At 42.2% G+C, this 12937-nt stretch overlaps 1 protein-coding gene across 1 annotated transcript in view; it reads right to left on the bottom strand.

The window, feature by feature from the left end:
• Positions 1–12937, bottom strand: part of GTF2E1 (general transcription factor IIE subunit 1) — a 49764-nt gene that overhangs the window by 32221 nt on the left and 4606 nt on the right. Inside the window, exon 2 of the mRNA XM_005486099.2 lies at positions 8739–9216. Within this exon, the coding sequence (XP_005486156.1) occupies positions 8739–9186 (448 nt within the window). The 5' untranslated portion in view covers positions 9187–9216. The remainder of the gene's footprint in view (positions 1–8738; positions 9217–12937) is intronic.

The raw sequence follows: 12937 nt of genomic DNA, 5'->3' as shown, positions 1-12937 counted from the left end.
GCACTTCCACTCTCCTCTTTCTGCATTCCCAAATCTTGCATTGTTCAAGGAAAAAAACCTTGATAACTCTAAATTGCAAAAAAGCTCATTCCTCAAGTGGCAGAATCACTTACCTGAACATGGGTCGACAGATTTTCTTTCTTCAAGCTCCATGCCTGACCTGCAGTGTGCTCTGGAAAACACACATCAGTGCAGGATGGGCACACTTGAGCCTCCAGCTCGTACCCTGACAGCACTTTGGGAGAGAACACACCCAGCACTATCCCTCTGATCTTACACTGAAAGCCAAAAAGACAGCAGCTTTTTTCTGGCTAAGAACCGAGCACAGCTATACAAAGAGAGTCCAGGGGCCCAGTCAGCAGTTTAAAATACATTTCTCTAGAGCACTGTAAAGGATACAAGTTAATAAGCTCTGCCAGGAGGCCACAGCAGGTTATCAGTGGAGAATGAGGCATGCAAGGTGCTCTAAGGGCAAAGCAGTGCTGTAACTCAGCTGTGAAATAGCAACTTGATCACAGATTGTAATGTGTATATGGAACTGCCCCTCTATGGGTTTATTTCTTGACCATAATTTAGGCAGTAAACTCGAGAAAATTTAAGATATCAACCAAATTTCCTTCAGCATTTCAAAATGACATTAAGCTATATTCATGCTACAGTTTCCCTTTCCTGATGAGCTGGATTTGCAATTAGAGAAGGGGAACAATTTAACCTTTAATGTTTACAAAAAAAAACAGCAGCACCTTAAGAATAACTTTATGTTATCTAGAAGAACACCACGTTGCTCATTCATCTCAGCAAGCAGATCATTTTTATCTCAACTAAATTAAAATTACTGTAACACAATTTTTAAGCAAAGACATTTCTCTTGAAAAGGTAAATTAAACATTCAAAAATTGGACTGCACGAGACACACATCAAATTATTGTTCATTCAGAAGCGTCAGATGATTTAATATGTATTCACTGTAAACTGGAAGAGAGGAAGCCTTTCCTCCTCTCTGGAAGCTAATTCTGCTGCAGCTCATATGCACAACCTCAGCAGCTCTCAGCTGATAGAGTTCTCCCTTTGGTCCTACTGTGCATAAATTAAACCAGACACTAAGGCAAGAAAACACAACTGGACAGAGGGATTACTCAAAGGAAGCCCAGTGGCAACCACAGATAGGTGGTTTTTCTGTCACTTGAGAAGACTACACCAAAATACCAACTAAGCCAACATACTAAACCTTTGAATTGCTTCCAATAGCAGAGAGACTGCAACACAAGTTACAGGATTCTCCATGAGCTCTTGGTCTGATTTACAGATGCCCATGCCTAAAAGAGTAACACTTTTCACAGCCAATATTACCAAGGATGCAGTTTCAAAAGAACAAGTCACTAGAATAAAAGAAAGGAATGCTGCAGTTCAGCTTTCATCACTATAAATGGCTTAGCAATATTCACAGATTTCACAGAGATCTTGCAGCAATCTATTTCAATTTGCAAAGCTAAGAGAAGTTAAAGTGATAACCTTTACTTGAAGGGCAATTACTTCTTGTACTTCAAATAATAAAATGCCCTTCACAGATAAAACAAAAAAAAAAAAAAAACGCATAAATATTGTAAGTCAGGGCATGCATTTATCAGATAGGATTTTTAATCTAAGAGCCACAAGCATTCCAGCCAGAGGTCAGTGTGGAATACAGGGCAGTGATCAGGCACCATTCTACAGGCAGCAGCTTATCCTCTTGGCTGCTGTTTTGCAAAGCACAGGCTCCAACCCTGCCTTCACCTATTTCCCCATCCAGCTGAGAGATCCATGGCTAGACCAGCTGGTTATTTTCCAGACAGGGTGCCCAACCCACAGGGAATGGGTTCGAGTTACAGATGCAACCTTTAAGTCACTCTACAGAGTGCTCTTACTTTGAGGAAAACATGCATTAATTCTGATATGTTTTTCTCAGTTTTCCTTTCCCTGTGGCTCCAAGCCTTATCAAGCTGAAGCAGAGTGAAGCTGACAGGAATACACTTGGAGATTTTGCCAGGAATTGGAATAGAAATAGAAAAACTAAGCAGAGCATGGACACTTTCCTTCTGCTGGTGTTTGCCAAAAGCTCTCAGTGGCAGCACAGACAAACAAAATGTGCTTGTAGAGTCAAGAAAATCACACTGATGGGTTTTTATGCACTTGGAAAGCTAACAATGATAACAAAAACACACAACTTCACAGAACTTGAAGTTGTTCAAAGCAGAACTGCTCTGAATCCATTCTTTTTCAAGGGAAGTTTCAGTATGCCTGTTTACATTAAGGCTTGCCAAGGCCTCATTTTGGCTGGTTAAAAGCTGTAAATTGTTGTAGTGGTAGCATCACCTAGCACATACATGGCATTACATGGCAGACAGAGCTATCCAGAATGTCTGAAAATCAATGAACCCAAAGGACAAGAAACAACAGCATAAAGATCAAACAGGACAGGCTACATTGTGTGAATATATAGAATAAACAGCTCCATGTGATTTATTTTTTTCTAGTGGCTGGAAGGGACAGAATACAAAAAGAGATGTACTAGAAATGGACACAAGAGCTCCTCAAGAAAGGGTAAGGCAAAAAAAGCAGGGAAAAGGGGAAGCGTAATAAAAAATTAACAAAATAGATAGGACAGGCTCAAAAATAATTTGAATCAGATGAGGAAGTTTTGAAGTTAATGTAGAACTTGCCTGAGGAAGTGGGAATTCAAAAGAAGATGAGAAGACAGATGTGCTCTGAACAGCTCACTGGGGATGAAGTAAGGAGCTGAACACTCAGGAGAAAAGGCAGTAGCTCCAGAAGTCAGCACACAAGACCAAAGCAAAAAAATGAAAGCCTAGTCAAATTTCTAATCTCAGAAACGGGGCCCAAACCATTCAAGTGCTCAGCTGCACACAGGCTGCCTGAATGTGATATTAAGTGCCTTATGACAGGTACACAAAACCAGTCTCTGAATTTGTTATGTGCAATTCTGTTAGGAAGTACACAAAGGATCTGTGAGAGCCTGACAGTAAAACAAGTGGCTTAAAATGATATTCAAGATGTTGTCTTTCCTTCTGTAAAACTGATATTGTCACCTTCAATTTGTTGTTCCCAAATTAAATTTCTTATCAGTACATGGAATAAGAAAGGCATACAGATACACAGCATGTTACCATTACAATGCATTTATAGGAACAGCTAGACATCCTCACAAAATCATTCACCAAACCAAGAGCAAACTGTGGGAGGAGGAAGAGCAGACAAGTAATTAACTGCTGTGATTTCAAAAAACAACAAAATAATTTGGTGATTACAGCTGTGATTGAGAACATCCCAACCAGCATCACCTTCTGATTCACATTACCCACTTGTCTTGCATCCCTTTCTTTCCACTGCTATTCACACCTTATTTAACTGATTATTATGGTGAGGACACAAGGTATAGATGGACATGAGAGATCAACTGTCATTACAACATACTGGTAACACCAAGATTTTTCTTCACAGTAACAGAAGTGAAAGAAACACAAAAACTGGGCAAAATTACATTGCAAATATAATTTTTAGAAGACAGCAGTGGAAAAACTACTTCATCTAGCCTTACACATTTCAACATCAAATTCACTTACTGCACTGGTGAGTATCCTAACACAGTTTGGTATTTAGAATAGCTAAGAAAATCCAGGGCTGAATACCAGTGTGATGCACTGCAGAATCTCATTTCTGCCGCTCCTTCAGTTCCACCTCACTCTCCCTTTTGCAGTTTCTAGTCACATACTTTCTTTCAAACTGACCTTGAATTTGTCAGAACTCCAACGCTACACTAGATTTACAAATATGATTAAGGTATGAGAGTAGGATACATTAGAGACCTTCTCCAGCCAGATCCAATTAATCACGCTACAGAAACACACATCCATGAACACAATTTCCAGTGTTGTGACATTCCATAGCAAGCAAGCCAAGCCCATCTGGAGAGAGCAAAGACAGAGCCCTCTACCGGGTGAGAAACTCGCGGCAGCTCCTGTCGTCCTTCCCCCGCACTGCACTGAACGCACGTGGGCGGATGCGATCCTCCAACATCCAGCCCACAAAATGGTATCGAGTGTTCAGGCTGACCTGCGATTCACGGGATTGGCCTGCAGAACCCAAACTTCTGAACTTTCTATATGGAAAGCACAGAGAAGAACATTCTTCTCATAGGTTTAAGAGACTAACGCAACATCCTATGTCTAGGTGAAACAGGAGAACCCAGTGTTCCCTTACAGCAGTGTCCACTGTCAGCCCAGGTGTGGCAGTAGACTGAGCTCAGCAGAATTATTCACATCACACATCCCACAGATGGCTCTTCCTACAGCTCCTCAACTAAACTCTTTCCTTGTACACCCCCTGCCTCAAGAGACAGCCCTTATCTTGTTCAGGGGAATAGCTGAAACTTTCCACCTCCTGAAGAGTTCATCACAGCAGCAGCTGCAGACTATTGCTCATGTGCAGAACGAGGAGTGATGAAATAGCAGAGTACAGTCACACAGCAGATGATGGCACAAAGGAAAGGCAAGGATCAAGTGCTCATACTAGGATATTCCAGGAAAACAACAATTTTTTTGTTTCTCAGTCACTCTACCTGAAAAACAAAGCTAGAATAACATTTTCATTCATCAGCATTGTTTTCCCACCTGTAGATCATAAAACACCCACAGAAGTGGCTGCTTAGCCTGTAACAACCCAGTCTGCACCAACTCCCATAGATAGGCAAACTCCTCAATCAGAAAGCTCTTCCAAGGTTTGCTACAAGTTTCCATTGCAAACTTTTGTACAATAAAATCATGCTGTGTTCATGCTGTTTGCCTCTAAAACCAGGGGTTGCTGATGTAGCTTCTTTGGAGGCAACAGTAAAAAACACCACTGAGGAGAAAGTGTGGCAGCCAGAGGATCTGTTCAAGCTCCTCTTGTAGAACAGATGGGGCTGAAACTCCTGACCTGGGCATGCCATGCTCAGAGTTAACAGGCACTCACTCCCTGGTTATCCAACCAACCAAACACTTCTCACAGCATGCATTTCTTTTCACAAGATCTCCTTGTAGCTGAAGCAGCAAAAAAACTCCAGTTTTTGGCATCATCTTGACTTTCACTGTCTCACATCCTGTCCTTGAACTTCCTTCAAGTACCAGATAAGAGTTGTTCAACCTTTGACAACAGAAAAAAGCCTTTGGAGTTTTTTTTGGGTTGAGACATTTAATGGCAGAAGTGATGGAGGAAAAAAAATCTTATAATGCTTTCAAAAACAGAGGGAACACACTCTGAAAGTAACACTTCTACTGTTTAACATCTACATTTAAAATTAGTGTACTTGCAAACATGCTACTCTGTTCAAAATATTTTTTCCAAGTTAACTGAACAGCAGTCAAAGCACATCTGTACCTACATGTCCTGAAAACATACCCTTCTCACTGTCAATTATTTTTTCTCAGCAGAGTTGTGTCTACACTCCAAAACCATCAATAATCACATTTTCTGATGAAAAAATAAACACTTTGGTTTATTTCAACATTATTCAGAGATGGAGTAAAGAACAGAGCCAAAAGAGAGCTACCTGACCAGTAAGAAACAAAGGTCTGCTAAACCCAAGAGGTAGGCACACATGCTGTGGTAAAAATTAAAGAGCTCTACAAATCCAAATTATGAACAGGCTCTTCATAAGCACTCTTGATTCACAAATTCCAGAATAATGACCACAGTAACGGAGTGGTTCTGGAAACCTCTTCACCCATACTAATAAGGAAGTGTAAGAGCAACTCTTCCAGCTCTACAACAATTGCTCAGAGTTTGCATTTGAGTTGTAGATAGGAAAGAGGAAAGCAAAGCAGAAGAAAACACAGGACATCTAAATCACACCCCTCTCTGAGTGACAAGGACAAAAGGCAGGCAGTGAAAGCGGGAATCTTTTAACAAAATGCTCTCAATTTAAGTGCAGCTTGGTGCAGATTGGTGCAGAGAATGCCTTCCATGTCCTACCTCCTCCATGGATTAACAGATTTTGGTCCTGCAGGCCTTTTAACTCACAAAGTTTTATCAACATAGCTGCAGTCTAAGAGCAGTTCAGGTCAACTGTGACTGCAGCTATGTGGCTTTTAGTTACCCTTCAACAGTTGTACTGCCACAACTTTCCATGAGTGGGAGAGGTTTATCTTTAGCACTGACAGGAGCTAAAGACATTCTTGAAAAAGCATGGCTCTTCACTGTCTAATAAACCTTGTTTCTCTGCATGCCTTGACCTCTCAAGCTTCCTCTGTGAATGACCTGGGGGTCTCTCAGGTCTTTTCTAATACAGAATTCAGAGCAGCAGGAAGCATGGAGACAACACATTCCACTGCAATATAAAGCAGACATACAACAGTATCATTGTGCACGACCTAAATGAAGCTATCAGTGACTTAAAAATAATATAAAGAGAAACTGAATATAGATAAATTCTAGGCAGGTATGTTCTTACTGAAAGTAACTGGAGGTAAACTGACAATCTTGTTATTTGCACAAATACAGACAGAACTCCTGGGAATTGCTGAGAAAACAGCACTCAGCCTTTTCCTCCATCAGAACATAAAACACTCCATGTGCCAGTGAATGATTTCACATTTTGGACACAGCCAGTGCCTGTACTGCAGGAACACCCTTGGTTGACCCTATCAGTTTCTAGAGCACAGGCCTTGGTATCAAAGCCAAATCTCAGCATTATTGCTTTCAGCAGCTCCTTGACAGGCAGTTCCTTGCTCTCAGAACTCACTGCCCACCCAGGCTGGGAGGCAATGGCCACAGGCCTCTGCTAAGGGCTACAGCTCCCCTTGGGATCAGTGCCTCACTCTCCTCACTGCGTGTGCTCTCTGCACAGCTTCTCTGCCCTCTCCTCCCCACTGCAACTGCAAAAGCACCATTTCCCCTCAGCCAGCACACACAACTGTAGGCACCACAGATGATCATTAAATGTGGAGGGCACACAGAGTTTGTACACTCAGTGGTGAGCACAGAAATTCTGGCACTGCTGGTTTGGTGCTCCACAAGGAAGCAACTTCTACTGCGCTGGACTTCATCAGCAACCGTTACTTGACTTAGTGGATTCTGCTTCTCTGGTAGTAAGTAACATCTTCATGGTTGCTCAGGAAAAAGGAGTTTCACAGCCTTTTAACTTTGGAGGCAGGAAAAAGGGAAAATGAGATGCTGAACATTTCTTGAGTGTTTGCACTTGGCAGATTAAACATCAGTAGCCCTAGATTAAAAGCTTCAGTGTTGCTAAACATCATACTTTAACGTATCTGAGAGCGTATCTAACTTTTGTCCTCTTACTTTTCTCAAAAAGTAACATCAGAATACAGAATTCCAAATAAAAAAATTAAAAAGTAAATTAACATCTAACCTCCCTGCCTTGTCCCCAAAATAATCCCAGATTAGACTAGCAAAACAGAGTCTCATCAGGTGCAGGTGTTCTTCCTTTTATTCCCTGGCACAGAAGCAGAAAGTAGACAATGACACCCAAGAAAGGCTCTCATTTCATAAGCATGAGACAGATACACACTTCCACTGAGACTCATACATGAATAAGAATCTTGTTTACTCCCAACCACAGACAAGACTGTAATTAATTTCTTTTAACTTTCGTGAGACTGCCTTGCACCAGGAAACAAGGTTGTGCAGTACAATGCACCAGGCTAGAGAATATTAAACAGCAACAACTCACTTCTTGCATGACCAACTAAAATCAACTCTCCATATGCCCTCTCTGCAAACTATCTGGAAGTCTTACAGTTTACTGGCGAGACCAGGTTATACTGAAAAGCCATCAGCTTCCTGTCAGGACCCAGGACATCCCTCTGGCTGTCCTGAGCAGCCAAGACCCCTGCCAGGGGGCTCAGAGACCCTGGCAGAGCCCAAAAATGCCTGTGGTTTTGATTATGACCCATGGAGCAAGTTATCAACCTTAGAGGAAGATCTGCAAGTCATGACAAATTAAGTAGAATGATAGTGAATTTATCACAAGGTGAGAAAGTAGCTTTTGGGGTTTTTAGAATGAGGGTTCAGGGGGCAAGATGGTGGGATCTGGGTGTGTCCTGCCTTTCTCCTTCTTCTTCTTGGCCTCCATCTTCTGCTGTGATGTTGGCACTTTTAGATTGGTTTAGAGTAGAAGCTCACTGTCTAACATAGGTGATAGGTATTGGAAAGTTACTGTAAATATTGTACACATAGTTTTTAGTATAAAGACATAACACCACCCCGGGGGCAGACAGAATGCCTTGGACTGTCTTGCTGAGCAGATCCTGGCAGGACAGGAGAAAGAATTTTATAGATAAGATACAATAAACAACCTTGAGACCGAGAAATGAAGAGCCCTGACTGTTTCTTCAAGCACCAAGCTGGGAAAAGAGACTTTCCAACTTTTTTTAGGGTCACTCTGACCACCTAGAAGCCCTCACAGCTTCCAACAAGGACAGATTGCCTTATTCACCCTTCAGTGTGACTTCAATAAGACTTCCATTTCTCTACTGCTTGACACTCAGAAGCATTTCACCAAGATTCCTCTTCATCTGTATAAACCTGCATACACTCCTTTTGTATTTTGCTCAAACATTACCACCTGCAGAAACAGAGTGCCCTCTAGCTCTGGCCAAACTCAAACAGAATTTTCCCAAGGCTCCGTCTCCTTAAAGTCCAGCACTCAGAAGCACAGCTAGAGCACTCTGTCAGCCTACCCTTACCTGTCCTGGGGTCAAACAGCTGGTTGGCCTCCAGGTCTGTGAAAGTGCTGAAGCAGATGGGGCATTTAAAAGAGGCGCGGTTGGTGGAGTCCCTCTCGTCGGTCTCGATGCGGCGGCGCATGTGGTCCAGCTTGTACTTGACCACGTTGACCAGCCCGCGGTAGTTGATGAAGTAATAGTTGTGGCGCGTGGTCTTGCCGTCGGGCGCCGTCTCCACCCTCATCCTGCACTTGATGAACTTGTCACCCTTGAGGGTGTTGAGGACAGCCCTGAGCTGCTTCCTGTCGAACTTGAGGAGCTCCAGCATGTCCTCCTCCTTCACACAGGGGTTCCTGATGAGGATGTCCAGAGCCAAGGCATGCTCGATGCCGTAGAAGCCACGCACCACATACTTGGCAAGGCGCTTGAGAGCTGCTGGCACCTCAGTGAGGACGTCGGGGTCAGTCATAGCAGGTCCAGATCGTGAGCTTCATGTATACTGCAAGGAAAAACAGGCAGATGGATTCTTAGCTATCTTCTAACTTCCAAAGTTCTTTTTTATCTTACTTAGAGGTAAGAAAATGTGGAGAGCCTGGTTTAAGCATGGCTTAAAGAAAGGGGCCATGAAGGTATTCAGCTAAGGGAAAAAGCAGCCTTTCCCAGGCTTGATCCTGTAAATAATTAGGTTCTCAGCCACCTTTTTTATAAACAACAAGATTCTCAGACCGTTCTGTCCTTGGCTACTACTGGAAACAGACAGCCAGTCTGGGAATAGATATGAAGGTTTTGAGAACTTTTCATATTATGGTGGGAACACTGATCTTGGTTTCAGTAAACTAACTTCAGATATTGTAAACAAAAGGAGGAGCTGAAGTTTTCTCTACAGCCTGTCAGGAGCTCAGATTTTGCAATATGCATGAACTTAATTAACATGGTTATAAAAAGTGACTGATAGAGTGAATAAACGGAGTCAGATGCGAAAATCAACAAAGGTGGTCACTCCCTCACTTTGACAAGAAAAGGTGAGGTGTTTTCCATTTCCCTTTCCTAAGCCTTGTACTGTCTCCTTAGGTGTCAATAATGCTACAGAAGAAGGAAATGATGCCTCTCATTCAAAGCAAAACAATGTAAAACTTTTTTTAAAGCGCACAAGAAATTAGTACCAAAACATAGAGCAGATTTCATTGATATTGAGTCACAGCCAACACAGCTTGAGTAAGAAAGCTGTCCTCCAGAAGACAGCTTTGGGATAGCTGAGACCTGCAAATTGGGAAAAGCAAACAATGGCTACAGCAAGAAAGGTCCTAAGAAAGCCCAAGAGTGGAGTCTGGGGGCCTCAGCTGACATCACTCTGTCCCACTGTAAGCAGCCCTGCCAGGTTTAACCCCTCAGCCACCCCTGGGCAGAGATGCACCATGAGCACAGCTTGCAGTACAGGCTGGCAGCACTCAAGCAAAAGCTCCCAGCTGCACCATGAGAACAGGTCCTTGCTCATGAACACTCCTCAGTCAGCTACCTGCATATCCACCAGAACCCAGAGAGCTTCCCCCTGGGAGTTCTCTGCTTTTAACCCCCTGGGTTCTCAGAGGCATATCCATGTCCTCAGTGGCCACACCAGGTGCCAATATTCAAATCTGAGCACCTACTGGTTTGACCACCACACTCCCAAAAAGCTCACTTCCTTTTCAAACCAGGACACTGCAGCATTAGCACTCCCAACTGCTACACCACAAACTGCTTCAGCCTTGTTCTTATATGAGCAAAGAGGTCCTTACAGAGGACTGAACCTTCATTTAAAGTCCCACATTCAGGCCTTAAAAGCCCATGAATAACATAGCATAATAAATGAAGCAAAAGTCAAGACATAGCAAACATGAAGTGATGAAGTTTAATAAAGAAGAAAGTATTCCATGAAATATCCTTTGAGTTACTTACCACCACTTACCAGGCTGCCTGTGACAAGACAATAATTTCTAAGTACTCTATTTTCACTTTGCTTTTCTTCACAATAACATCACATGGCAGAAATGGTCATGCCTATGACATACATGGCAACATACATAAAATCATATGCAAGGAATTCCTCACATTGTCACCCCTGCCAGATTTAGCTCACAAACACCAGTGATTGAAGGGAAGAAGAAAGTATTAGAGATGCTTTTGAAATAGCCATTCAGAAGGTTACACTTCCAGCTAACATCAAATGAGACTCTCAATTATCTTTTTCTGTAGGAGCTTTCTATGCTAGCTTAGGACATGAGCAACCATTTCTTACACAAAAGGTTCCCTCCACTGAAGAAAACCCCTCTTACCCTAATCTCTGGTTTTTTAATCATTGCTATGCAATTTTTGTCCGTGAACTAATATATTAAATTGTAAAACTCTTCCAATCCTAATTTTCACTTCCATTAGATGTTTCACACACTGTGTATGCATCTGTCCAGTATCAAGCCTATCAAATAAAGGAAAAAGTGACAGCAGAAAAAAGGATCTGGATGAGTATCCTATTTTTTTTCATCACTATCATAAAAGCACTGATAGGCCTCTTCACACACACCATCACACAACTTGTGTCCACTCCCCACACTAAGACATCCCTCTGAGATCACCAACTCTGCAACCAAGCAGCTGCTGACTCACTCCATCAGCTCAGACTTCTCAAAGATCTGTGATCATTTATCACAGTAGTCTGCTTGGATTTCTTTTTTTCTTATGACAAACAGCATCCTCTCAAAAAAGTGTAGCATTAGCCACTGAAGCTTTACTCCTTTTTCACCCCTACCCTCTGCTGCCACTGAGGAGGGATGTTCCTCTCAAGGGTTGTGGCCAGTACCACTGCAAAGGCTGTGGAATGTGAAGCTTCACAGTAACTAACTCAAGATCATCCTGTCTTTTCTGCCTATTGGGTAAGAAAAACAGCACCTTCGTGGTTTTCTTTTAGAACACTTCCCTGCTTGAGCTTTTCTTTCCCTCTAACTTAGAGCCAAATGGTATTTGCAGTGCTCAGATTGAAATTACTGAATGTCATTTGTTGACTGCTGGTGTGCAGGCTGAGAATAGCTCCCAGCAAACAATGCCTGGATGTCCAGCTACAGCTTCCCCTTAAGGAAATTCAATTAAAACACATCTATCACACCACAAACTACCCATGAAACAAGTACTTCCAGAGTCAGCCAGGTTTCTCTGGCATGCCAGAGACACAGTGATTCATCTCACACAAAGGAGAGCTTTAGAGAGCTTTGCATTGAAGGTAAAAGTGTTAGCAATAAATGATGCCCCACCAAGAGCTGGTCATGCACTATTTGGGAATCTCTAAGTCAGACCAAATCTAAATACAGTCAGAGGAGATTGTCTGTGAAGATTAACATCATTCTGTTGGTATTTTTTCAGTCTTTCAGTCACCTAAAGATAAATCTTGGTTTTGACTGTATCTGTCAGCAACATACTGACACTACGAAACAATGCCAATGCAGAAGCTGGAGGGAAGCCTCGATTTATTCTAATTGATTAAATCTTACTCAGAGTTAAAGCACAGGAAAGAATAAATGTAAAGATCAATTTTAAATAAAACCTGGCACCCCAGAGGGTTAAAAAGTCAAAAGATTGTTAAATGCTGATCTGAAGAGCAGACAACTTTCTCTCCTCAACAATCCACTTTCCCTACAACTTCCTTACAGAAAACTTGGTGATGCAACTTGCAGGGGCACAGTGACCTTCAGATATCAGTTGAAATAAAAAAAAGGAGAAAAGTGCTTTTAAATAAGCACATCTCACTCTGGACACCTCATCTGAGAGCTGATGGAAAGCACTTTCTCTGCATTGATAAGACAGTTGCAGATTTCCACGGATACTTCCAACACAGGTTTGAAGTACAATTTCCTGAATAATGCACTCAAACAGCTTAAACAGAGACCTACAGGGGGCCAATAAATAAAACCAACTCTAAGAGTTTCCAGCAACATTCACAGATTTAATAATATTTCTTAGTGTCAATCACTAGAAAATATTCTTTTTCATCTAGTGGCAGTAGGAGTTTTAACACAGTTTCTTCTATTGTGCTGGAGATTTTGAGTGATGTCCAAATGTTCTGTGTTCTCAGGTAACAGAGGGCATCTTGACTGTGATACTGTTTCCTTCCAGGTGGGGATATATGGAAATACAGGCATTCTGAAAACACCAGAAACTATTCTTCCCTGTTATCCTCCACTTCAAAAGTGGAT

This window comes from Zonotrichia albicollis, chromosome 2 (genome assembly GCF_047830755.1).
Source record: "Zonotrichia albicollis isolate bZonAlb1 chromosome 2, bZonAlb1.hap1, whole genome shotgun sequence".
NCBI classification, from domain to species: domain Eukaryota; kingdom Metazoa; phylum Chordata; class Aves; order Passeriformes; family Passerellidae; genus Zonotrichia; species Zonotrichia albicollis.
This window is presented reverse-complemented; position numbering and strand designations above follow the sequence as displayed.